This window comes from Falco naumanni, chromosome 11, assembly GCF_017639655.2.
Source record: "Falco naumanni isolate bFalNau1 chromosome 11, bFalNau1.pat, whole genome shotgun sequence".
NCBI lineage: Eukaryota > Metazoa > Chordata > Aves > Falconiformes > Falconidae > Falco > Falco naumanni.
In genome coordinates, this window is record NC_054064.1 from 4,332,343 (window position 1) to 4,359,596 (window position 27,254).

General features: G+C 42.8%; 1 protein-coding gene and 1 long non-coding RNA gene across 4 annotated transcripts; both read right to left on the bottom strand.

Moving 5' to 3' along the window:
- Position 1: 1 nt before the first annotated feature.
- On the bottom strand, positions 2-21,101 carry LOC121095373. Its single transcript, XR_005830078.1, has 3 exons — positions 21,092-21,101; positions 20,598-20,602; positions 2-94 (listed from the first exon to the last, which is right to left on the bottom strand). It is a non-coding gene; the product is annotated as an uncharacterized LOC121095373 (long non-coding RNA).
- Positions 2,031-26,919, bottom strand: RNF2 (ring finger protein 2). Of its 3 annotated transcripts, none has more exons than XM_040610062.1 (7): positions 26,798-26,919; positions 10,142-10,230; positions 9,604-9,764; positions 8,246-8,461; positions 7,141-7,413; positions 5,839-6,010; positions 2,031-4,856 (listed from the first exon to the last, which is right to left on the bottom strand). In XM_040610062.1, exons 2-7 carry the CDS (start codon positions 10,226-10,228, stop codon positions 4,755-4,757), a joined length of 1,011 nt encoding a protein of 336 aa, XP_040465996.1. In that variant the 5' UTR covers positions 10,229-10,230; positions 26,798-26,919; the 3' UTR covers positions 2,031-4,754. The 3 variants fall into 3 exon arrangements, with proteins under 3 accessions (XP_040465996.1, XP_040465993.1, XP_040465995.1); XM_040610059.1 differs by lacking the exon at positions 26,798-26,919 and adding an exon at positions 26,324-26,517; XM_040610061.1 differs by lacking the exon at positions 26,798-26,919 and adding an exon at positions 13,673-14,024.
- Between the last annotated feature and the right edge of the window lie 335 nt (positions 26,920-27,254).

Here is a 27,254-nt window from a genome sequence, read left to right on the forward strand (position 1 = left end):
CCAAACTTTGTTCAGACACCTCTGTCTATTTCACTTGAATTGGGAATAGCTATCACAATCGAAGTAGTTGATGCAGTTTTTCACAGATCTGGTGCTCAAACTTAACACTGTGGGGGCCAGGCTCTCTAAGAGCAGGATATGAGGGGTTATTACTCTTGCCCATCTCTGAAATGTCACAGTAAGAGTATTGCCTCTCATCTGAGTGCCAACCAAGAGTAACGTGACTGATACGCTCCTTATTAAGCAAAACTTCCTAAGCTCCCATCAGGCCAGAGTTAAGTTACTGCCTCTTATACCATCTTAAATTCAGGACTGCTTTGGTAATGAGTTATTTTCATTCTGCCCTAATTAAAAAATAAAAATAAAATTACCACTAAAGGGATAATGGAATGTACTTCAGCAGTGATACAGCAACAATCTAAGCTTCCTTCAGAAATTCGGTGTTTATGGTTCTTTTCCAAAGATAACCTGGGATCAAATTGGAAAAAGAAATAGGAGAAAGAAAAGTTAGTGTTCTCTAGTTCGGAACTAAGCATTTATTTTTTTTAAGCAGAGACACCATTGCTAAGTTTTGCTTGCAGATGTCACACTGCTCACTTCAGTGTCAATTTAAGTGGGATAGAATCAGTCATGAAGTCAGTTAAGTGGAACAAAAGATGGTGTTCCAATTATAGTAGTAACGATAAAGTATAATAGTAAAGTAGGCTAAAACAAAAGTTTAACTGAAGCCTGTTATGGGAAATATTTTCAATTACTTTTACAGCTCCTCCCAAGTAACAGAAGGTACTGTGCAGCTTTTCCAAGTCAAAGCAACTATTCCTTGGTGGTTGTAGCAGAGCAGGAGGAGCAGAGAAAGCAAAGTTCGGGCTTGGCCATACAATTCTGATTCTTCTGTCAGATGGGCAGGAGCTGTTACAATCTGGGACAGGGAGTTTTGCCTGGTTTAAGTGGCCAGAAGGCAGTGTTTTGTTACTCAGGCCTATGAGAATTCTTCTGTTCAATTAGTTGTCTCAGTTACCCATCAGGTAGGGTCAGCCCTGCACTGATGAGTTAACAGAACAGTAGCATTGGTTCAAGGCTGTTGTTTAAGGGCTTCTCCTTGTTATTTCTTGATTCTATTAGACGGTATGACTACTACATTGTTCTCATGCTGCATGGAAATGGGGTTTGGGGAGCACAGCAGTCTGCTTGGCTGCATCTCAAAACAAGTCACTAACAGCACAGCAGTGCAGAGCGCTCTGTGCCCAGCAGCATGACCCAAAGCTGCTGTGATCAGCAATCCATATTGCCATGGTTGGCTGTTAAGAAGTAAATACAGGAGAAGAAAAATCAGAATAATGCAGGTGTTGGTGGCCGAGGTTCCTGCTGATTCTCTTGAAATTCTTAGAGCTGGCCGATGTTGTAGCACTGAGCTTGAGCTGATACTTGGCATAGTACTTTGCCATGCATGCTGTGCCACCATCACTAATGACAAACCCTCAGCATGCCACAAATCTTTGTTGCACCGAGGTGTTAAATGCAAGTGGCTTGTGCTCAACAGAAATCAGAACTGAGTAAATGCTGGAACCATTAGGGTACTGAAATCAGTGTTAGGTTATCAGCTGACCAGCATGCTGGAAGACAAACACCAGAGAATGATGGAAAATGAAGTTTTGGGATATGATCTAGTTACCAGTATGGGTAGTACAGTGGCACCTCTGATGCTTTTTAGCTGAGGAACACGTTTACCTACCCGCTGCATACAGCACTGAGCCACTGCCCGTGAGCGCTCTGGGTGTTTTCTGTTTAGCTGTGATTGAAGGAAGCTTTCTAAGAGAGTTAAAGCTGTTCAGAGGAGGCTCTGAAGATCAGTGTCAGCACAGCGAGCAGTGGGAGTACAGGCAGAGAGGAACCTCCTGCAATCAGAGATGGCTTACGTTCAGTACATCTCAAGAAACCCTATGCTTACTGTACACAAGCATTGCCTCTTAACTCGAGGTGCATCCTTCTGGTTAAAAGTTGTAGTAGCTGTAGAAATAAAACAAGGAAAGGAACAGAACATGACTTTTTTTAATAAAGTACCTTAGCCCGAGTGATTTGTTGGTTACCCTACACTGTTTTCTGCTGAAGCTGCTTAACAAGTTCAAGGCAGCCAGAGTTGCTGGGGTTAACCCGAGTGCTGTGAACCCCCTTGACGCCGCTGCTCAGGCTACAGGCTCCCACTGGCACACCAGCACCTATGACTGGAAGAGCCGCCGTCTTCTCTGCGCCTCTGTCTCATTCAAAGCATGTGATGCCCAGGGGAGTTCAGTCATTTTCAAGGGACTTTTAACAGTGCTCCGGCCAGACGCCTTGCATCCACGCTGGTGGAGGTCAGCTGTGCCTGCTCGCCCGCCCTTCTGGCCACCACAACCACAGCAGCATTAGCAAACAAAAGCTGTCCAAAGGGCTTGCTTTATGAACTGTAAGAGGAAGCAACACTGGAAGTTCCAACAGGTTGTTGATAACATTTTTGCTTTTATTGTCAATTTGAGAATGAGTTAGTTGGCTACTAGAGCTATTAGGCTAACCCATACCTAACGTAGCATGGCTTTAAAGGTGGAAGAGTAAAGTCATTTTGAAAATAAAATAGTTTATAGCACTAAGAGTCACAGTGCAATCAATGGTTTAATCAAACAACTACATTATATATATATAATATTTAAAGAACATAAATATTCAGTAAATTCACTACAACATGAAAATAAAAGCTTCACATTCTCCCACTCTTTTTAAAGAACTGGGGACAAAGTGACAGACAGCTCCTAGACAGACTGCTCAGCTTCACAAACACCTCTCTTGCTTAAGGGACTGGACATTACCTTAGCTATCACAATGGGAAGGTATGCTGCAACTAATCTAGAAGTTTCCCCGTAAATTTTAAAGCATTTATAATCCCCCACCCCCCAGATTATACTTAGTGGACATGCACTACTAGTCTATACAATGCAACATTTCACCAGAAAGTCATGAATAACGCATGTCATTGAAAGCTGCCCCCTCGGCATTCTGGGGCCTGGAAACTGCCATTTCATGTCACACACAAAAAAGTTTCCAGTAAAAGGAAATTATAAAAGTCACTCAAAGAAGCCTGTGCAGTTTTCACATTGGGATAAAGCTGATCTGAAACATCAGTTGGAATGGACACATTTTTACAAGTGCTAAGCTTGAAAGAAGTGATGGAAGGGCATTTCCCTCCCCAGAGAATCCCCAAGCATCTGAATACTTACGTACCACATGCCAAAACCAGTCTTAACTACAGGCAAGACAAAGAAGGAGCACAACCGTACGGTTTAAAGTGTATTCCCACCTATCATAGCAACTTTTCCTGCTAGCTTCAGGTGCAAATGGGTGAAGGCTTCATCAGCAAGTCTTACAGCAAAGGGAATCTCATGGTGGCGTCACTTCCCTTAGGACACAATGCCAGTGGGTAAAGCAACCCCCAGTAAGTGACAGCAAGGTCCAGAGCAAGGGGAGAGGAATTTAACATGCAAATAAAGAGTAGCTACTGGACTTCTACACAACAGCCTACTGCCAAGTTTTTTAAAACTTGAACCTAAATTTAAGACACTAAATGGTAAACTTTGTCAAGTACTAAAATCATCTTCCAAAGTGCTAAGCCACATTTGTTAAAGCTATGGGGGAAAAAAAAAAAAAAAAGGAAAAAAAAAAGAAAAGAAAACAGAAACCTAAAATCTTTGAGCAGCTTACAGTTGAAGTCCTCCCTACTCAAACTGAAGCCCAGGTAAGTTCACAGCTGGGGTAGCAGAAATTCCACAAAGCAAAGCATTTCAATGTTGCATTAAGTCTGTGTGCTGGAATTTTGGGGATTTGCTTAAAAAAAAAAAAAAAAAAAAAAGTTTTCAGGACAGTTCTTTAGAGAACATTCCAATACATTCACAATGCAAATTTGTTATTCTAGGGAGCAGAGAACTTCCAAGAGATCATCTTCAGTGAAGCCTGCGAGGACAGGGTAACACTGCAACAGGGCCAGTCGGGAAACTGCAGAATGCATCAAGATTGGTGTGTTCGACACAGGGAGGAGTTACGGGGTTAGGTTGTTGGGAGTTTTCTCGACTGAAATATTTGTTAAAAAGCAAACCAATCTCATAAATCACCTTGCACTGAAGTGTTAAGCCCAGTAAACGGCAAGGTTTTAAAAGTGTCCGCTTTCTCACTACAGCTCTCTTCACAAGAAAATTATTAATACATCTTTTCTAGGGAATCGGATTACCTCTAGCTGCAAGACTATCAGAAATCAATTCTCTACCAATCTTTTATATGGATAACCATTAGCAAATTACAACATTTAACACATTCCTTGGCATATGTTACTATTGAATAGACTTACTCAGCCATCCAATGCTCAATACTTCACAGAGGCTACTATAACTGTGTCAAATGTATTAGAAATCCAGATTTACCTGGACAAAATTAAGACATTCCAAACCGGAACACTCGTTCAGTTATCATGCATTAGGAACAAAAAAGCATGTCAAACACTGGAATGCACTGGAGAAGGTCATTTAGTCTCCTAGGGAAAAACCAAAAGCCCAAACCAAAGACTAAATTAAATACAACCCAGAATACTGTCTAATCATATTAATAAGTATACTGAGAGAGCCTGAAGGCATCATGTGTATTGTCCATGAAGATAATGGTGGTGCCTTCTTTTTAATATTAAAGAAGTCATAGCTATAAAAAGAGTTAGTCCCATCTCGGTTTTCCACCACAGCTTATTTATGTTCCTTTGTTGGTGCATAGTACAGTTCCATGGGTTTGTTCACTTTCCAGTACTTCTCACTGACCAGTTCCAAGGAAAATGACCCATTTAATACCTAGAAGAGAACACCAAAACAGAAATGAAGTAACCGATGGCTTGCACGGGTAGTGCTGTAGAAACAGACTACGTAAATCGGAGAAACGTGCTGAACTTGGAGAAGTCGCCAATAATGTGGCACAAGTTACTAGCTAGCCACTTGGCACCAAAACCCCACAACACAAGCGATTCTGAACTGCTGATCTCACTAAAACAGCACCAAAACACACTTCTGCAAAGTGAGTATTAGTTGCAAATAAAGTAAACTTCAGTTTTCCTCCTTCCGCTCTCTCTACAGAGGGAGTAGTAGTGTATTTACACCAAAAGCATCTCTGCTTCTAAGGGACAATCTGTAGTCGTGTTTGAAAGCTGTTGAAACAGACTTTTACTGCAAAGCATTTGCCCGTCTCTTTAACCAGAAGACTTTTGTTCAGATAAACGCCCAAGCCAAGAGCAGGCTCAGAGTTCAATTTCACTGTGATGCTGCCTTGCTGTTTTATCTGTGTATTCTGAAGGCAGCAACCAAGAGGAGGGATTCTTCCGTTAAGTGTACTCACAGCTGATACACAGTAGAATACTGGAAGCCTACACAGACGTGGAGAAACGCCACCTAACAGTAGACGCTTCCTGGTGCTACAGCTATCTGCTTTTGAAACAAGAGCCTCAGATGAAGTAGTATTTTTCCTCTTCCATTTTAACTGTAAAACAATGGCATGAGTCAGCTAGTAGTTGCTGGCATCCCTGGATTTCCCCCCCCCCCCAAGTAATTTATTTCTCTCCTTTTCTACTAACCAAACTTTTGCTGTATAAGTTTTCCTAAAAAGCAATTGCTCTGCTTCTAAATAAACAACATGGTGTTTTGAATTCTACACCTAAAACATGGTGTTATGAATTCTACACCTAAGCCAACTCAGGAGAAGTCCAACTGAGTGGATTTTAATGGAACCTGTGTCAAAGATGGCTGATGCTCAGTTTTACTCTCAGTTAAAAGTTCTACTTACAGTGAACTGCCCATTGGCGGTAGCAATGTAAATGGTGTACTGCTTCTCACTGGCTGTGTCAAGGTTCATCTGGTTTGATTCTCCTTTGCTACGAAGCTCTTCCAAAGCCAGTCTCACAGCTAGGTACTTGGACAAGTGATCAACGGTGGCATTGCCTGAGGTCTTGATGTACCTGTGACAACAACCACAAAGATAATCAGACATCTGAGTTGCAGGTATGGGAAAAAGACATGTGGAACACCCCCAGATATTAAGCATCAAGCGTGAAAAGGCCTTTGAAGACAGTTCACAAACAGTGTTAATTGCTTTCACCCAAGACACGCAAGCAACTTTGCAAACTGTATTGTTCCAAAGTGCCCATACATATTTTTGACACTTCTCCCACAGGCCTTCCTGCTCTTTGTAGAGAGAGGACAGCACTACACTGTCATCTGCTCAAAATCAAAAAACCTGTAACATGTTGCCAAGGGGTTTGAGAACTACTCATGACTGCTGAAATCTTCCAAGCACAGATACAGTCTGAAGTGCCTGGACAGAAAACCATAAGGAGCAAGCTACGAACATGACACACCGCACCTCTGCTCCCCGTTACTTTTCCTTATTGCCTCACTAACCATTCTCACTTCAATTATTCATGCAAGAATTAAAGGCTGGCAAATGCTGCAGAGGCCTCTCCCAGAAGCTTAGCCTTCCTTTTGCCTTTCATAAACCCCCCCAGAACTCCCCTGCAATTCAAACCAAAAAAAGAAAAGCTGGCTGAAGCGTATAATGTATTTCTAAACACTACAGAGAGATGTCTCATTAGGAGAGAGCACCAGGAAGAGACCTGAGGAAACTCCTTGAGACTGCTCATTGCTGTAATCCAAAATCTGCAGTCTGTGCTTGGACTGGATCATGAAAAAAATGCCAGGAAAAGCTTCCAGCGTAGAAATCCCACTGACACAAAGCTCTGAAAACTGCTGACACTTACACAAGGTTTGTTTATTCCCAAAGAATCTTAGAAAAGGGACTGATACTATACCATCATCCTAGCACCTGCTGTGAACTGCAACACTACAAAACCCTTAAAAACTATCTTTATTGTGATCAAAGGCTTAAAACAGATCGTTGCTGTATTTTGGGTAATAGTTGAGCAGTACCATCTACCTGACTTGGAGCAGAAAGAGGGAAAGAGTGCATATGGTTAAACATGATGTGGTATGACTAAAGTAAATTGAATCTAAAAAGCCCCAAGAAGCGATAGAAAACAAAAGCACCAAAAAATAACAGCAGAATAGATGAAGAGGAATAGGAGACCTTTACCTCGTCTGTGCGCTGTCATCATTCTCCATGAGGGTTGGATGAGGCCTGAAAACTAATTCAATTTCACTAGCACCATCCATTACGGGGTCTATTGCCACAGTTGCGTTGTTATTGTCCAGTTCTAGCCCAGAATCATCTGATGTTTTGGTCCTCTTATTACTAGGCCCTGCTTCCTGATTGCTGTGTGTTGAGGCATTGCTACAGTGGGAACTGTCACCGTTATCTTCCGCTCCACTGCCATTCTCAATCTGTTGTTTCTTGCCCCTCTGTAACCTGGTCAGAAACAGGTACAAATAAACACTAATCTGCACTCAGAGTTCACCCAACACAGGCCCACAGGCTCATACAACTCCTCCCTCTCCCGGTCCCCACCAAGCCAGGAGTCAGGCATATGCACACACAAGCACTAAATGGTTCTTCAGAGATATTTAAAGTTTAAAAAAGACCATAATTCGTTCTTTCTTATGAAAATATACTCACAGACAAAACTATGGATTTTTTTCCTATCCCTCAAACACCTTTTAAACATGTAAGAAATTTTTTAACTTCATACAGTTATTTTTCAGGCAACTTCAGACCATTACGTTGATCTAAACATGAATCCACAGGTGATTAAAAATATAAATCACACCATGATTCAGCATGACATGAAGTTTGGGGCTTCTTTCCCAGATGGCTCTCTTAGGTTTAAATGCATCCCCTGGATTTCACTACTGTGTAAAAACCATATATATTCCAGCCTTGTGAATTAAGTCACAACTAAAACCTAAGCTCTGGTATTAAGTGCATTTATTTACATGTAAAGGTTATACACTTGTACAGGATTCACTATATTACAGTTTATTTTTGAAGAAGTGATAGCTATAATTTGGTAAAGCTAGGCTGAAATGTCTACGTCAGGCTGCCACAGAAGTGGCAGGGAGCAATACAAAGGTTTCTATTAGTAGAAAAAAGGTTAAAAATTATTTTGCCCAAGGTTACAAATTAGTTTGGCAGACTTCAGAGCAGAGGAATATCAAGCTATACAGGGAGTGAGGACAGACAGTGTATTTTTAGTGTTAAGGCAAACAAGGTTACCTGTGGACAAGTGACATGGATTACGTACCTGTTCATGGCCTGAATCTTTAATCCCTCCTCAATGCTGTGACTTAAAGCTTGCTGGTTATTGTGCTTGCTGATTCTTGCTAGCACTCTCTCCTGATGAGCTTCATATTCATCTCGGCTTGGATAAATTTTACTGATGAGAGCATCAAAATTTGGATCTGGTCTCAGTGATCGTTTTGAAACTAGTTTTTTACGACATGTGGGACATTCTTTGTTGCTGGACATGAACAAGAAGGAAGAAAACAATACTAACTCTCCTGCAATAACAAAAGCCTGCCCTAATGCTGCAATTCATAGTCAAAGTGCTCACTAAAACTTGATATTTACAGTAAATCTGGAATGGGGCGTCTATCTTTTGACAGATCAGGTAGTTACAGATATTTAAACAGAAACCCCAAACATGTGTCTAGTTTTTAGATATATGTATCTAAACTGTATTTAGACCAAAGAGTTTAAAAGTTCCACTCTGCAAACTGCTCCTTCCCTTAACCGTCTGGCTGGATTTTCACCAAGAAAAAAATGCATGTCTAGTGCAAATTATATTAAGGCATAGTCTTTCTAACACACAGAGGATAAAACAAAGATTAAGGAACTATTCTATAGTTCAAGTACTAACTACTGGGAAAACTAAAAAGCCTTGTCCTTCCTACCATTTTGTTCTCGTTTAACTAAAACATCAGATTCACCCAATTTTTTTGCTGTAAGAGGAAGAGGCCTCCGTAGCTGAAACACTGATGTCTACTGCTGATGGTTTTCTTGTTTCCCTCTAATGTATTCTTGTTAATTACTCATCAGAATTTACACAGGCACAGCAAATTGAGTGTGACCTCTGACCACAGGTAATTGCCATTATCAGAAATAGATAACTGCAGAATTCTATAGCTTTTGGGAAATATGGACCTGTAACTGAAAAATACAAGAAAAAATATTTGTCCTTTAGCATAGGCTGTTTTGGTAGTGAAGCTTGAAAGCAGAACTACTGCTGAAGGGCCACACAATTTGACATTTATTATTAGGAAAAGGCAAGACTAATTTTTGTAAGTAATGTAGGTGGTGGGGTTTTTTTGCTTTTACTGGATCTTAAAAAAAAAAAAAAAGAAAAGGAAAAAAAAGAAAAAAGAGGTTTTCAACTCCTTGCAAGAAACAAAGTTATGGGATGATTTTTCATGAGGAAAAAGCCAGATCTGGATCTGCCACAGCTGGCTGAACACACAAGAGTGAAATACAGAAGATGTGCAGAAACTTGCAGTGCACAGGCAAGGAACTGCTCCCCATCAGTACCCCAGGACTTCAAGGATTTTCTCAATCACATTTTCATCTCAAGTGAAACCCCTTTTCCCTGTAATAATATTTACATACCCACTCCTGAGGGCTGTAATGATGCAGTCAGCACAGAAGCGATGCAAACATTCTTTTGTCGTCATGGTGTTTTTTAACATATCCAAACAAATGGGACACATCAGTTCACTGTGCAGGCTCCTGGGTGACACCACTATTTCCAAGCCATCGGTGATTGCTTCCTAGTGTAAAACAACGTAAAAGTTCTTTAATGGAATTTAGTAACTTCCTCACAAAGATTGCATGTTGTACTATTCTTTTAAAGAGAAACATAGTCAAAAGACAAACCCAGACACATATATAACCACGTAAAGCACACATACCCATACTGCTAAAGAAAGGGGAAAAAAAGCAAAGATGAAACTTTTTTTTTTAACATTATGGGAGAGGTTTTGGTTTGGAAAGACTTTTTTTTTTTTCTTTTATATATTCTATCGTTTAGAATAGGCATTTAACACTAGTCCTAAAGGAAAAAGAAAATCTTAAACATCAAGCTTCACATTCTACAGAGTATAAAAGAAAGCCCTGCCATAAAGGCCAGCTCTCAAGCACGTATTACCTGAGGTGTTCTTTGTAATTCGTACAAACTGAGCTCCCATGTTTTGCTTAAAGGTTGCGTCCCGTTTGTCTGCACGGCTTGAGACATGGCTGGGAAGAAAAAGAGAAACAAGTTGCAGAGTCCCATACATCTGGGGGCAGGAGCCAGCTCCCCTCCCAGGCAGGCTCCTCCGGCCAGCAGGGAGCCCCCGGGTCTACACAGACACAGCAGTCTCTGTGCCAACAAAGCAGAAGTACAGGGGGAACACTTGTTCATCCAAGTACCAGGCTCCACTGTATGCCATGCGGATAACTCCATGCCCAGCACCCCTCCAGAAAAATTAAGGCAGTCAGTCAGCCATGAACACTTTGTGAAAATCAATTAAGGTTGTTAAACAAAAGTGACATAGAACTGAAGGCCATAAAACTTTGGCTGTGTGATGTGAAAGCTGCAAATGCCACCTGATGCGGAAAACATCCATAAAACATCCACTTACAAACGTGCATACGGGTCAAGTACAGTCTACTTCCTAACCAAGTGGAAGGTCCAAATTGTACACACACACAGAAAACCAGCTAAACACGTTCACTGGAAGCTCACTATAATGCCTTCCTTTTTCCTCCTGAAAATGCATCGCTAGGGGTTAGCAAAAGTTAAGAGAACGCTGGAAGATTGTTGCTGGGTCATTTCAACCAAGAGGTTCAGTTTTTCTGTGAGTCCTGCTGGGCTTCAGCAGATGTGCACCTCATTTGCAATGACTTGGGGGACAAAGTCAGAAGTTTTTAAGTTTCAGAAACCCAAATCATACACACATTACTAGGGGGTTCTCCATTTTCTTTTTTTTTTTTTAATCAGTAGTGGTAGACAGGCATTCCTGGAAATGGACAGAGCTAGAACTAACCGCATCAACAGATGACTGATACACTCCACAACCACTGCTGCAGAATTTGCTTACAGGCAAAGGCACACATCACCTTTTCATTAAAAAACACACACACACACACAAAAACAACACAGAGAAACCATCATGCTTTCCCATCCAAATTCTGGGATTATCATATGAGATGAGGCAAAACGACCACACATGGTCACCATTGATGTGAAAGAAAGTTGGGTCAAAATGATAGAAGAAAATGATGTTTCTGAACAGAAAATGTTTTCTCACTGGGGAAGAAGGGGCAATCTTCCCCATCTCTCAAAAACTACCTGCGTTAAGAAGAAGGAAAACTTATCTCAGACTGTGGGGTATGTTTAAAAAAATGAATGGAACTATGTAAGAGGCAAGATTGCAGTTGCAGACATTTCTACTAGGTGGGAAAAGCAGAAGCACTTTCTTCCTTTTTTATCACTTTAATTTTTTTAAATCTAGGTTTGTATTTCAGACCCTTGAAATCGGCAGCCAAATGCAGATCCTATTGCCATCTACCAGTTACATTATAATCCAGTTTTTGATTCATCAAGCTCTACATGAAAGGGTCAACCTCTCTGGAGAACAAGGTTACTTTATAAGCTTTAATTAATTGTGGAGGGAAAAGCAAGAGAAGCAGTGCAGCAAAGATTATTATATCTACTTTCACCCAAGCACAGAAATTAGTTTTCTTACTTTACCAAAAAAGGTGGTGGTGGAAGCCTGACATAAAGTAGCCACGTCCACTATTACGTCTAATAAGTAATAAGCATCTGAAGAGGCATCAAAAGAAATAATTAGGAGATGACGGACTGTCAACTCCAATTTTTACTATACAAATATTGTGCCCTAAAAATACAGTTTACTTGTCACAAGAGACATGTTTCTCTGTGTGGATCAGGAAAGTAAGATGTCCAGTTAGGACCTCACCTCCCCATGAAGAGTGACATGCCACCACAACCCTGCTGCAGGCTGCCAGCTCCCAGTCTGGCCAAGCATTGCACTGTCCTGTCAGAATTCCAGGTATTTCATTTAAATTATTCAGAGGTATGAATTTAATGATGGTGTTAAGTGACACATCTCAGCAGAGAAGCAATGTTGAGAAGCATACTAGTGGCAAAGAAAGGAAATAGTATTTCTGTGTTCTAATCTCCCCTATCATTTAAGGTAATTCTGGGAAGTCAAGTCCTCCAGGGTGAGGACTTTTGTTATGCGTTGGTGCCACTGGGTTGTTCCGACAGAGACCCAACATTATTATTCTGTGTCTGCACTGGATACTACTCTTGAGTGCTTTTAAAGCTGACACATTTAACTATCATTTCAGCTACTGGAAGAAACTCACACAGCTGCTAATCATTCACACCCTTCCCCAAAAATCTGCTGAAGCATTCAGTCAGACTGCAGCAGATTAAGACAACTAAACCCCAGTAAATCCAGCCTCTCTTAAAAGAGAACCCGGCTCCCAACATGATGCAACTCCATCACAGTAAAGAGCCCATCAAAGCGGCCCCAGGTAAAGAGATCATCGCAAGCACAAGCAGTATCTTGCCCAAACTTGCACGCTTACACCTGCTGACACAGAACAGCAGCTCTCCAGATGCCAGACTGTCAGCAAACCTATTAATCTGGAGAACAAGTGTCTTAACACTATCATTTATTTTGCAACCTTCCCTACAGGCCTGAGGCTACACTGCAGAAGACAGGGTACAAGTGTCATGATAAATAATTGACCATCTTTATTTTAATGGCTTCTAATCCAAGATGCTGAGTGCTTTATTCTCACCCTAAGGTCTGCAGTGATAGCAGTCTCAGATTTTAAGAGGAAAAATACTGGCCTTAAAGCTAGCGGAAAGCTGGAGAGATCCACAGAGTGCGCTTTATCACTAGCAAACACCTCCTCTGCCCCTGGTACATGTGAAGTCAAAATCTGAGGAACGCTGGAAACATGGTCAATTCAAACCTACTGAAACATATTAATACATATTCAACATTTCAGATCTTTTCCACTTTATAAACAAAGACAATGGGATCTCTTCATAGGTTACATGTGCCAGCATTAGGAGCAATGTGAAGTCAGATACCCCTGTGAGCCTTTCATCATTAAGTTTTTGCAAAAAACTTCAACATATCATGACTTTATACTTTCTATCATTTTTTTACCTTTATGCCTTGTTTATACCCTCTGGATATAAAAGGAAAGCAACCAGTCAAATGATGACAGGGCGGTATGAAGGGGAGAAGCCACATTCCTGCAGGTAGATCAAACATCTTTCTCCCAGAGCCACTAACAAGTACTAGTTGTTGTGAATTATGCTATAGCCAGAGGGCTACTCCTGCCAGCCATTAAAAAAAAAAAAACAAACAAAACCCCCCCCCTAACCAACAGGGACACCTGCAGTCCTTCAGACCAACTCGGTCCTCAAGCACAGTAAAACTCCAGCACAAACTTTGTAATTACAGAGTGCGCACATCTGTCATTATCAAAGCAAGAGCCACCTGATATAACCAGAAGAACATATGACAAATCTGAGAACCAGAGACGTTATGAATCTTTTCAGGTTTGCTTCCTTGTCATTCCCCAGTTCCAAAAAGCATACAAAAAGAGGGAAACAAGCTAACATTTAGCATTTAGTCATAAAACTTACCTAGTTGCTTTGTGTCTTTTACAGAAGAAAACCAGAAGATTAAACAGGGAGATGGCTGAAGGTTATCAGAACACGTAGAATTTTATTCCTTTGTACCCAGGATGTTTCTCAGTTCTCCACATTGCCAGAGCATCAAAACCAAAAGAAAACAAGATACACCTGTGCTGTTCTTAAAGCGCTTTGGAAACTTTTGATCGACTTTTAGAAAACCAAACTTTGTCCCCAAGTTGAATAGCTCCCTAACTAGAGCTGTGAGATGAGTCTGCCGGCTTCAGTAAAAAGCATCGCATCACTTCATTTGAAAGCCTTGCTATTTAAGCCTGATTTCCTTGGAAAACAGGGCTTATGCAAGCTCGTTCTTTGTGCTCATCCATCTGTAGACTATTTTCCAAAACAAATTTGAAGACAAATGGCTGGGGCCTAAAAACATTACAACAAAATAAGTCTTGTTCCTGGAGAACAGGCAGACAGTTATAGGAAAAAAATCGCACTATGAAGGACTCCATCAGAAAAGGCCCCTTTCTGACCTCCTGCCTGCTTAGTGACCGGGGAATTTATGCTGGAGCGTCCTTCCAGCACGCTTAGAGCAAAACTCCAGCAGAGCAACATCCACACTTGTCACACACCACATCCACTTTACAAGCTCTTATAACTGAAAGACACTTATTTGCTCAAATGTAGCTGTGAGTCACAGTAGACTGGGTATTTGGGTATCCCATTCCCGAAACCATCCAGTAAAAATAAAATCCAACTGGCAGCAAATACACCTCGGAACAGTCAAGCGCTGCAGGCAGGCAGGCTGTACTGGCTACAAAGCAAAAGAGAAGCTCAGCAGCCGCATCACTGCTCCTGCGCTGCCCTACTTTACCCTTTCAGAGATGTACCACCCTTAGATTCACCAATGTATAATCACTCCTTAATCTTATTTCTCAAAATTTGTCATTTGTGAAAATTCAAGATTTCCTTAGCTCTAGCTTGGAACTTAACTTGATAGCGGTTCTGCTTTAACCAGGGAGCAGGGGACTTTCTACTGGACACCAGAGATCCCACACAACCGGAGTTATTCTCCAAAACACTTTGCAGTGCCTACTGTAGCCCAGGCAATGGCTAAAGCGCAACTGCATGTGTGGTTGTGTCAGAATACCTTGAGATCACAGAAACGGTGGAATAGTACCAAGCAGCTGGAACAGCTAACCCACAAACACAGCTCAGGTGTGGCCACAGCCACACCAGCTGCCTTTTAACTCACACTCGCCTACTGATCTCCCAATACTTCCATGAAAAAACACTTTTGAGGGAAAAAAATTGCACCAGGCTCTTTAAAAAAAATAATACACACATTTCTACACAGTATTAAATCCTTAGAAAGTGATTTTTGTTCGAAGTTTTAAAGGTAAATATTTAGACTTAAAACAGTAAGAGAGTTAGGCTTCTATTTGGTATGCCAAGTTCAACAGCACCTTCAACCATTCCCATTTTTTTTTCCAAAGGATTAGTTCTTGTAAAAACAGGTATCATAGTGCAGCTACTTGGAAGCTTAACAGGATTAGAGTTTTACGTTTTACTCTCTCTGATATTGTCACTAGCATTAAGGACAAATTGCGTATTTTGACAAAGTATTCAATTCAGTCATTCATTTCAATTTGTTCAGTTAAAGCACTCTGATTTTTTTTTTTCTGCTTTTACTTTCTGCCTAAGAGCTCAATTTGGGAAAAAAAAAAACCAACCAACCAACAAACCCCATACAGTTCTGAATAGACAGACACTATTTGAAGGGATTAATCTTCACTGCAGTTCACTAGCAGCTCAGATTACAACTGGATGTTAAGCAATCTAGGACAACTAGTACTAGATTACAATCTAGTACTTTTAGTATTCACTCTTTTCTGAAGTTATTTTTTTTCTTCCCTAGATGTCAAAATCCCTGGGAGACAGCCGAATCAGGTTCTGGCCTGGAGCTCATTTTGTTCCCAGCTCTGAAATTAACTGGTCGATGATCCTGAACAAGTATGTCACCGCGTTTGTCCATGCCTCCCCTTCCTCTCCTGCCTGTTGACTTGTATCGTCACCACTCCTCAAACAGCCTCTCTGCAAGTTTATATTGCGCTCACTACAATTACATACTGATCTCAAAAGGGGATAAACTTGAGAGAGGAATGTCTTGCTCAAGTGTTTTTAGTTCATTAGCTATCAGTCCTTGTCCTCCCAATATCAAGTTCAATGTCACAACATCCCTTACTGGGAAGATCTTCACTTCTTTCTATTTGCAAGTTGAATCCAATATTACGTTTGCCACGTGTACAATCATCTTCTGACACAATCAGTCATGATCTACGCTAGCAACAAATTCAAGCTCATTGATTCACGTTCAGAGTTGCAATCAAAACACAGTGCCTCTGTAGTGCAGCTCATCTCCAACATGGAAGGCTCAAGTTGTCAGTCCTGAAGACAGCTAAGAGATACGATATGGTTTGGTATCCATCATTATCTCTTACAGTCATTAAAGCCCATTTAAAATCTTTAGGAGCTTGTGCTGTAGACTCATACCATGAGCCAGACATAAAGCAACAAGTACATAACCTACCAAAACCAAAAATGAGAACCTATTTGCCATGACAAAAGGCACACGGACAGAGTAAGCATTGATCAGTACAATTCACACGAGAAACTAATTCTGTACTGGAAGCATAAAGCTACAGCAAAACACTAATAAAAAGTCTCTCCAGACAGGTTGTGGGATGTCCACGCTCGGAGACAGGCACACTCCACTGGACGTGGCCATGAACAACCTGATTTAATTGGCCCTGCTTTTACCAGGAAGTTGTATTAGATGATCTCTGGAGGTCTCTTCCAACCCCAGTTATTCTAATTATGGGTTTATCTCATGATCGGAAACATTTTTACTTAGTTTTGCTGTATAGAAAGTGAAACAGCCAAGAAAAGCCGATGGCAACTAACAGTAATCAACCAATAAACCGCTGCCATAATAAAAAGCTGAAGAAACCTGAACATGACCTTCTACTCCACACACCTTTTACAGTCTATGTAGCTGACTATGACCACACAAACATCCTCCTTACCCCCAAAAGAAACATCAGAAGGGACTACAGTGACCACTAGCTTTATACAAAGTAGAATCCATTTGTTTGAACTGTATGAAAACAGCAACAATGGAATTAGAACTTCAGATACCGAGTATGTTATAGAAAATATCCATTAGGTCTGCCTAAATTGGGAGTTTCTTCTGTAAACACATGATATAACCGCATATTTAAGAAAAAGAACATTTTCCTTCGATATCTTCTAAGAACTTGTGGAACCAGCAGTAAAATTCACAACCAGGTATTTTTGTATAAATTGGAAAATTAACAAATAAGCCCCAAAACACTACATGTTTTTTGAGAATCCACTTTCTCCTGTACCCACATTTAAATAGACCAACAGCAAGCAAAAATGCTTTGGGTTTAGACGACCTACTGAAAAGTGGGTCTCTTGAGAGCTGAAGGGATCTGCCCAAATTTAACATTTGTAGCTGTTAGAATAGAGCTGTAATTGGTGACGGATTAGTCAATCTGCAAACTTATGAGGGTCAGATACAGATTACAAAATAAATGTTATCAAGGCAATAGTTTCAGTTACTATCACAGAACACCTAGAAGTACATTCATGGGCTAATTTCAAAATTATTACCAAACACTGTCAGTTAATGCTCTGCAGTACTGTCAGTGAACTCCTTTGTAAATGCCTACTACATTTAAATATGAGGGGTTAGCTACACTTACACAAAGCCAGTGTTTAAAATACTTTTGTACACACTAACTAGAAGTCTATCATCTGCAAAGCACAATCAAAGCCAATTAAAAGACTATTAAAGACGCCAAATTAATAGAAGCTATGAAGCTGAAACTTCAAACAGCAATTACATGCTCCAGAAGTCAAATCTGATAACAGATAAAAAATATTCACACCATGCTTTCCACCCTTACAATATATCAGCTTGCAAACAAACATGTCCTTGGACTGTATTTGTGAGACAGAAACACTGAACTAGAGAAAAAAACAAACAAACAAAAAAACAACAAAAAAAATAACCCCAACAAACAAACAAGGAGCAAGAAACCTTGCTCGAGCTTGTTGTTACATGCTCCATGAAAGACACAAAATCAGCACACCAGCAGCTCCCGGGGCAACAGTGTTGCTGAGAAATAAGAATCAGACTCTTCCCAGGGCATCACCCTCGGATCCTGAACTGGGCTTTGACGGTGCGTGTTTAAAACCACCCGCATCATTACAACCCTAATCACAACCTTCACTCCCCCCCCCCCCCCACATCCTCACAAATGCCAGCACAGTCCTCCTCCAGCTCCTTCCCAAACGCCCCAAGGAAAGGCAATGTCACCCTTCTGTCCCCCTGCAACCACCCAAAGCCTCCCAGGCGCTGCAGGAAGCCTCCGCTCCTCCATGTCCCTCCAAACCTACTGCAAAAGCAAAACTCACGTCAACCCAGACAGAAACCCGTCTGCCTCCAACGCAGACTCAGCTGCTGCCCTTACACTTTTCCCTGGACAACTGCACAAGGGTACAAAGACCACATTTTCCACTGTGTGAAGAAGGCAGGCATTATAGCCATTAGCCATAGGCACTCATACAGTTAATCCTCTGTCTTTTTTCCCTAGATCTATTCTGAAGGGGTTCGGTATTTCATTCTTACAGAGCAAACCTGGAAACCTGGTTTTGAGCTAAAAAAATAAACAGAAACTAAGTCTGAATAAAAATGTATGAAAATAAAGAATGGCTGGGACTAGCCTGAGGCTACGTTACTGTAAATAATAATGTGTATTAATGCAGGCCATATGACTGTGGTGCATGTTACGGTCGATGTTTAATGTGATTAAACAACCTAAAGCAGGACTACCCTTTCACTACTTTAAGTCATTCCAATTTCAGTTACACTTGAAGGATAGCACCATGCACACTGAGAAATCAACACAATGTGATAACCAATCTGACAATTAACAATGTTTGCTTCTGGTTCTCTGCCATCCTATTTTCCTACTTTATTTACAGAACCATAGAATAGTTTGGGTTGGAAGGGAAATTAAAGATCATCTAGCTCCAACACCCCTGCCATGGGCAGGGACAAAAGTAAATGAAGAGATTAACATTCAAATGTTTTGATCTATTATATCAATATAGCCCCACTATGGCTGAGAAAACAATTTAACTATAATAAAACCAGAACTATTTGTACATACATGAATGCCAGATGTTCCCCACACTCAAGGTTGTGCCAAGTTCTACATTTAAAATACAAATACAGCCTGTTCTGTATGAAAAAATAACATATTCTCCTTTTCTTAGTAGTATTGTGTCACCAGAATGCGTATTACAAGTTTCAAGTATGCATTTCTACAGGCTGCTTGGAAGCATATGATCTTTAAGACTGTTTGTCAGATTCTCTCATTTTCCACTTAAAACTGAGTCTAGATTTCTAAAAGTGTGAAGCTTACTGAAATCCACTGTAAAGGTCACCCTAGAAAGATCAATATTTTTTCCTGTTATCCCATTACTTTCAATAACAAAGCTTTTCATCTGGAAGGGACGTGACTACATGAGAAGTTATTTGATGGCACTCAGCACTGGAAGTACATGAGAATTAGGGAAACTGCATTTATTCCCAAAGCAAATATTATAAAGCTCTGCATTTTCAGATGGTCAAACTGAAAAATTCATTTTTTGTCAGTCTATGAACAGCAGTTAGTAAAGAGAGACAACCTCATTTCTGCCCTAGAGCACTACCAGGTGTGGGGGGCGTGTAGGCTGCAAAATTAATTCAAGACCACAACCTCAAAAATGTCCCAAAGCAGCCAATAAAACTGAGGAATGCAAAGAAATCTGAGGCATCGGCGCAGTTCAACTGCCTCAACAGTCGGTAACACTACAGACATTTTCCCACCATGACTGTCCCTCTCAATCACACTGGTTCTGAGTTTTTCATTTTCCTGACAACTAGTCCCGAACTCCCCATTTTCCCACAACCTGCCCCATAAGCTTAACCGGCATTTCTCTTCAACACACACAAAAACCCCAACCCTCTCTCGAACATGAAGTAACGACACCTAATGCTGTGACTATCAAACATCCAGTAGGCTACCAGACAGATGACATCCAACAGAGGGGAAAGAAAATAACACTGGCATTTCTGAAACCCACTAGCTTTTGCTAGCACATGGTCTTTTACAGTTTCTTCACTGTATTTATTTTCCTCAAGAAGAAAGCTTTTGCCTGGTGCCTTAAGACATAGGATCTTTTTATGCGGTTAATTGCCATTCACAATTTACTGGACCTGAAATGAATTGATCCAGGGAGTATGGCAGCATTTCCAATCTGGCCGTCAAGCTGCTCATCCTGGCCTTTAGAAACCTTTGTGCTGTGGCCTCATGCAAACCATCTGCTATACATATGTACATCTATGGAACAATTTAATGAATCTAATGTTAATACAAGTGACCGAAGAGGGAAAATCCTCCCATTTTAGAAGTTAAGAGCATTAAGGAATTGAAAAAAACCCCTACCAAATTAAACTTCTGATCATACTCAAGTGTGTTTAATCACAGTGTTAAGAACAGTCATGTATTGGATGTAACAATAGTAATTGATTTTAAATTGGTGCTTCTCTGTATATTTATAGCAGTGAAGTGTAACAGCATATCAGCACTGTATGTTCAAGTACATTGCTCTTACGTAGTTGATGCTCAAATCTGAGTTTATTCTATACGAGTTCTATATTCCATGCAATGAGCATCAATAGCCTTTTCACACTGCCTCCTGGATCGCTCCATTACTGTCAATAATCTCAGTCCTTAGCGTTCAACATCTTATTTATGGTTTTGTATCATACCCTCCTGGGCATCTCTTCAGCTACAAAAACTGGAATACATAAAATTATCATACTGTTGCCAAAGAACTCCCTCTATATCATGTTAGCTGCCTCCAGGTAGTCCGGAATTCATCCACCTCCCTCTAGCTGTCATACCTACAAATGCTCAAACTCATCACATTTCAAAACCAGGCTATTTATAAATCAAAAAGCTTAGGTTGTGGGTTTTTTTTAATCTCAGAGGGATTAAGTAGAAAACTCTTCAGGTTTTGGTAACACCAAAAAAAAAAAAAAGCAAACATTGCCCACTGTTCTAATGCAACAGGTAGTAAGATTATTTTAATTATTAAAGCTAAAAAATTCTGGTACTTACCCTTTCACACCATCTATACCTCGTGAAAAGTGAGTGCTAAAATACGATAAAACATTAATGCCTTCTGCCAGCAGCCAAAACGAATCTGTTACAGGAACAGTACCTTTTCACTCTTGATGTGGGTCAATAGATCAGGCAAGCAGTTGACCTCAAACGTGCCAAAGACCTGCACCAACAGTTCACATGAAAAGGAAAACAGCTATCACCAAGCCATAATTTAGCCCTGTGAAGGAACAATATTAAGCAGAACTCTGACACTCTGACAGAGTGAGCACAATTGCTATTTTCTCTGTTAGTTGTTAAATTTTATGCAGTGTTTCTCGTTTTATGAAGCATGCTACTTATACTGTGTGTATAAGTGAGTTTTAAAAAATGAAGTTCTTAAGCTCTTTCAACCTTAGATTTCAGAATTAATAACCAACTGTGAAGGAGAAAAGCAAAAATGCCTTTCTAAAACCCTGCCTAAAATTCATTTCAGTGCTGTATCAGATCAGAGCAGGAAGGATAAAGGATTAAAAACTTTTGGGAGCAAACAAAAGTAAACCTTCAAACACCAGAAAAGTTGAATCTGTCACAGCAACTAAATACATACAAACAGGCCAGGAATGATACACGTTGCCTTAGGATATTCTTAATCAAACAATATTTTTTTTTCCTTTTTAAAATTCATTCTCTAGTAGCATGTTTATAGTGCACTGGACCTCACAGTACGCAGTAAAAGACTGCATTTACACGGGTGTGACTGTATCAGAACACCATGTACCCTGCTACTGTGCAGCGCACCCCCTCCCCACAGAATTATGCTTGGGAACCAGTGCTTTTGTTTCTACAGTACTTTCTTACCCTCACAGCACTTCTGGCACATTTTTCGAGGCTAGCCAATTCCTTGCCCTCTCCCTGAAGTAACAGCTGCTGAAAGCAAGAATTGACCACTCCAATCAACAAGCTTAAATTTGATCACTTCAGTAACCCTGTTGTTAACCTTTCAGTTTGCCATACATTTTAATAGAAATCCTATGAAAGTACTTGCACTACAATTCAAATGATCTTTCCCATGCCCACAAATGCCATTAACAGCTCAGCAGCAAAGGTTAGGTCTCTGGAAGACAGGTCTTCTACTTTTAGTTTTTACACTGCAAACGTGGAGAAACGCAGTCCTTGACTGGTGACTGCTGGCAGAAATCACTTCTACGGCTACAGTTACACCAAGGGAAAAACCAAACCAAACCAAAAAAAAAAAACCCCAAAAAACAACAACCCACAGCTGGTTTTTGCCTGACAGCTCAACCTGCTTTTGGTGGTGATAATGAAACACACTGATTCAATTTCACCTTCAGGACTTTGCAGTTTTAATACAACACAATGCTCACTCAGATCAAAAACAACAAAACCAAACTCCTGTCAGAGGTAAGTGTAGTCAAGGCTTCCAGGTTCCCTCCTGGCAGCTGTGGTGTTAGGCACCACCAACATCAAAAACCTGTACTTTGACTGCAAACACGAAGATAACTTTACCACGATGTTAACAAACAGGAGCTACAGAACGGATACATTACTTCCATATTTAATCTGTTAGAATACTCTTCAGGGCTGCACCTCCTGCTCCCTGCCCTGCGGTGGCTCTTCCCACCCACAGATGCCCCTCCTGAGCCCAGCTTGCCAAGACAGTCTAAAACTGAAGGCACATAGAAATGATCACAATAGACCCTGAACCGCAATGCTTGAGGAGCCAGCACAGATCTGCTTTCACTTCCATTGGGAACCCAACGTGTGTTTGTTATTTTGCATTCCACCAGCAGAAAACATAAAAGCCTGCTCATCAGCTTCTTGGACTACTGCTTTGGCTGCTTTGTTACAGTGCTACAGGATCCAAGATGCTCCTAAACAAATTTTAGGAAACATTGTAGAAGCTGAAGCCAAATATACTGCAATTCAGGTATACTGCTCTCCCCGGGGCTACTGGGATCACGTCAAGTGAGCCACTTCATTATCCTTCTCTTCAGCATACAACATACTTACTATCCATCACATTTATTAATATAAATGGCAGTAAGCAGTAATATTTTCATGAGTTTATATTGTGGGAGAAATTCTGAGAACGTCAGATCAAGATATATGTTTGGTCTTCAGTTTTTCCAGAGGTATGTTAAATAGTCACAAAAATGTCTCACCTAGTTATCACAGTGAAGCTAGCTAGCCACAACCAATAGTGATGTCATTTTTTATTCTCTTAATGAGAACAAAAGATGGCTTGGTTATTAATAAACAGAAAATAAACTCCCCCGCAACACCTGTAGAGACAAAAAGAAAGACTCAAGTCATCTTATGTATGATTGACTTAATAGCTATTATGTCCTGGGTTCAGGACATAAACATATAGAAACAAAATTGTTAATTTGGCAGCCAGACAGCTTTCATCTAAAGCTGGGTGACAGCTAAGAATAAATTGTGTTTTAAGAACTCTCTCAAATAAAACTGTACATTTTGTAAACAGTACTACAGGAGCAGTACTTACGCAGTTTAAACCCAGTAATCATACAAAATTGTTTAATGTTATCCCCGAGTAGTGAAGAGTAAAGAATGGATTAGGTTTTTAATTAGTTAGCTGAATACTACTGCTAACTCCCAGCTGTTTGCAAGAAAGCTCCACATCCAGAAGCGGGGAGCGGGCAGACAGGGATAATTCCTAAAGTATTTCTCCACTGCAACAAGTCTAAACAGCTCCATAATACTGAACGCTGCTCATTCCTCAGAAAATTAAGAATTTAAGGTCAGCTTCAAAGGCCAGTTATTTTCATCAACAAGCAGAACCAAGCTGGGGCTCAACAACATCCCTTCTCCAATCTCTCTCCTTCCTGCATCATTAATAAACTGATCTCCTCAGTAAAAAATAGGTAAAGGGTATTTAGGCAAAAAAAAAAAAAAGAAGTGGAAGGAATCCCTTTACTCTGATACTTCATACATGTTCTTTGAACTGGTGCTTCAGTAAGAGCAGACCCAGTGCTCCTTTTAAAAAAAATACAACTGAGCAGTTGCAAACTTACGTCTCATTTTTTGAAACTCCTTTTTCCCCCACCTTCCCCTTGCCCCTGCATTGCATTCTTTTTGTCAAGCAAGGGAAAAAAACATTCAAAGCTGAAGAAATTCACAATCCCAACATCTATTTCCCATATAAGACTGATGCCTTTCCTATAAGCACCAATCATATTTCTATTTAACAATAACACAGCCCTGAAAATGTCAGAATTCTGCTCTCATCAACCAAGATGCCCAACCAAGTCTTTATACTCAACATACATCGTTCTTAAAACACAGCGTCATTGATAAAGGGAGACCCATGCAATTTATTTCACTAGCGCTCGTGTACTATTTCAACTAAGACACGACAGGCAGTGCTTTTCTTGGCAGCTACAGCAGGGCTGGTGCTTCAAAGCTTGGAAGCAAAAGGTCAAAATTTTACCCACTGAAGAAGTTAAACTCCTCCAATGCAAAATCTGTGTCTCGCTATTATTATGAAGTTGAATGCAGAAATAAGGTATTTATTAAACACTGTAAATACAATTCACAGGGTCAATGAGGTCTAAAGATGTTTTAAACTTGTCATCACTGAAGTGTATTGTAACGGCGCCAGATCCAGCCACAAAGCTTGCTGCCTGACACTGCAGCTCATGCTAACATCTGTCCAGTGAAAATTCCTCCCATCTCCAAACTGACAAAGCTAATCCTTCAAACAAGTGTATCTTTTAATGCAAAACACACTGCTTATCGATATCCACTGCTTTCAAAGTGAGCGCCCCTGTCTTAGCTGACAAGTTGAATGCCAGCTCTGAGCTTGACATGATGTATTAAAAAGTCAAATTATCTCATTACAGAAGTTTTTAATGAAAACACAGATGAATACAAATGAGAGTACCTCTGCAGGGAACTCCTATGACAAATTGAGTCTTTGTCACTGAATGACTGGCATATTTGATTAAAGAATTTTCCCCAAGCAAAAATAATTACCCCTGCACACCAGTCACAGTTTTTTTTTCAAATGCAAGCAGTTTCCTTTAATCCTTAAAAGCCTGTGTGCAATGCATAGTTATTACAGAGAGCTACAACCACTTCCAAACAGGACTGGATTACAATTTATCATACTGGAAATCACTAGCTGTCCTCTGGATTTCTATGGATTTAGGCACTTGATCCAATTATTTTTCCATAGAAGATGGTCTGACAAACAGCTTAACAAAAATCCCAAGAAGCAGAATGTTGCTCAGTGTTCATTTCATATACAGAATATGCCATGGGGCGGGTCCCAGGAAGGCAAAGGATTTTGAAGAGCTAGCTACCACAGAGTATAAAAGTTGGCAAGAAACAGGTGCTAAATTCACATCAGAAGGAGTGAGAGCGAGTGTGAAGGGATGAGACACATCGACAGCTCCCGACACAGTGTTTTTCTCCACCTGATGCCCTGCTGGAAGCGATGACATTTTCACAAGAGCAGCCAGGTCGTTCCCAGTACCAGTTTACCAGCATCACGCCTTGCGAACACTGTTCAGCACAGTGATGCACACGGGCTTTAAGAGAAACAAAAGACTGGGAACGCAGAGCAATAAATCACACCAAATACTGTATTTTAGTCAGCGGCAATTTACAGAATCGAGAATAACGGCTCGTGATTCTCTTCTGCGGCTCTCCCTTCCCAAGTAAGGCACTGGGCAATGCCTCGCTCCCCGGGCTGGTGTTAGGTATGCGGCTGTGACAGGCAGCTGTGCATGGTACCTCTCCCTGCAGCTTCCAGCGCGTGCATGTGCACACACTGCCCCCTCCCACATATATATATCTATATATACACACATATATTCCCGCACCGCCGGGTCTGGCGGCCACACGCCGGCCCCCGGGGAGGGCTGAGGCTGCGGGGCTCCCCGCGGCCCTGCAGCACCGCCGAAGACGCCGGGTTGAGGGGCAGCAGAAGGGGTCGGAGCTCGTCCCAGGGCCCCGCCGCAGCCCCCCAGCCCCCTGCATGCGTGGCCGGCAGGCGGGGGGCGAGCGGCCCCGGCCCGGACCCGCCGGGGGGCTCCGAGCGAGCGGAGCCGCCACACGCCGGGGCGGGCAGCGCACCCACCTGCGCGGCCACTGCCCGGGCGGCGGAGCCTGACGGCGGCTGCTCCCGGGCAGCCCCCCAAACCTGGGGGGCAGCCCGCTGCGGGACACCCCCGCCCCGCCATAACAACCACCTCACGGAGGCGCAGCCCCTCCTCCGCCTCCCCCGCGCCAGGGTCGGGCACCGCTGCCGGCACCAGACACCCCTCCGGGGCAGCCTGTCGCAGCCGGCGGCTCCGCACCCTCCCCTGCCCCGCTAGGGGGACAGACCCAGCGGCAGCGACCGCGACCGCCCCGGCCCCGCGCTCACCGCCCGCCGGGCTCCCGCCTCAGGCCGCCGCGCCGGGCTACGCCGCTGCCTCTCGCCGCCCTCTCTTGCCGGCGGTGCAGCCGCAGCCCCAGCAGCACAATATGGCGAGCGGCAGGCTCCGCAATGGAGCTCGGGAAATAGAGGGGAGTTACATATTCATGGCCGGGGCTGGGCAGGGGGAGCGCGGATGGGGCTACCGAGACCGGGCCGCCCAGCGCCCTCCTCCCGCTCCCTCCCCGCCGGGGCGCGGCGGCGGCTGGGGGCCGCTCGCTCCTGTCCCCGCCTCCCCGCACCGCCGCCGCGGCCCCCTGCTCCCCGCCGCCGGGCAGCGCCCGGCCCGCGCTCCCGCTCCCCTTCCTCGGCGCCGGCGCCGGGCGATGCGGCACCGAGCCCGGCGGGGCTGCCCGCCGCCGCCCTCCCCCTCAGCCCGCGGCCCCTCTCCGTTCACGGCCCCCGCCGGGGCTAAGCCCTCACCCCTGCCCCGAGCCGGCGCCGCGGGCCCGGAGCGGCTCCAGCCGCCCGCGGTGTCGCCGGCGGGGAGGGGTGCGCGCCCTGAGGTAAAGCCGCGGTGGCGATCGCTGCGATCTCATGTTTTCCACGGCGGCGCCGCCGAGGCGGGGACGGGGGCCGCGGCGCTGAGCCTGCCGCAGCCCCCTGCCCGCCCGGGAGCCGGCGGTGCGGGTACCGCCGTGAGGAGCGGGGCGGCGGGATGGCGGCGGCCGTGCCCCTGCCTGGAGTCCGGAGTGACCCCAGCAGCCGCTGCCGGCCCGTCGCCAGCTGAAGCGATGGGCTGAGGTTCTGTCTTCCCGCCAGAGCGGGGCCACAGCCCCGGGGCCCAGCGGGCCAAGCGCGTGGCCTGTGGCTGGCCTTTGCCGGGCTCGTGTCCCCGAAGGTGGCCGCGGAGCTGCGGGGCGCCTGCTGGCCTCGCTCT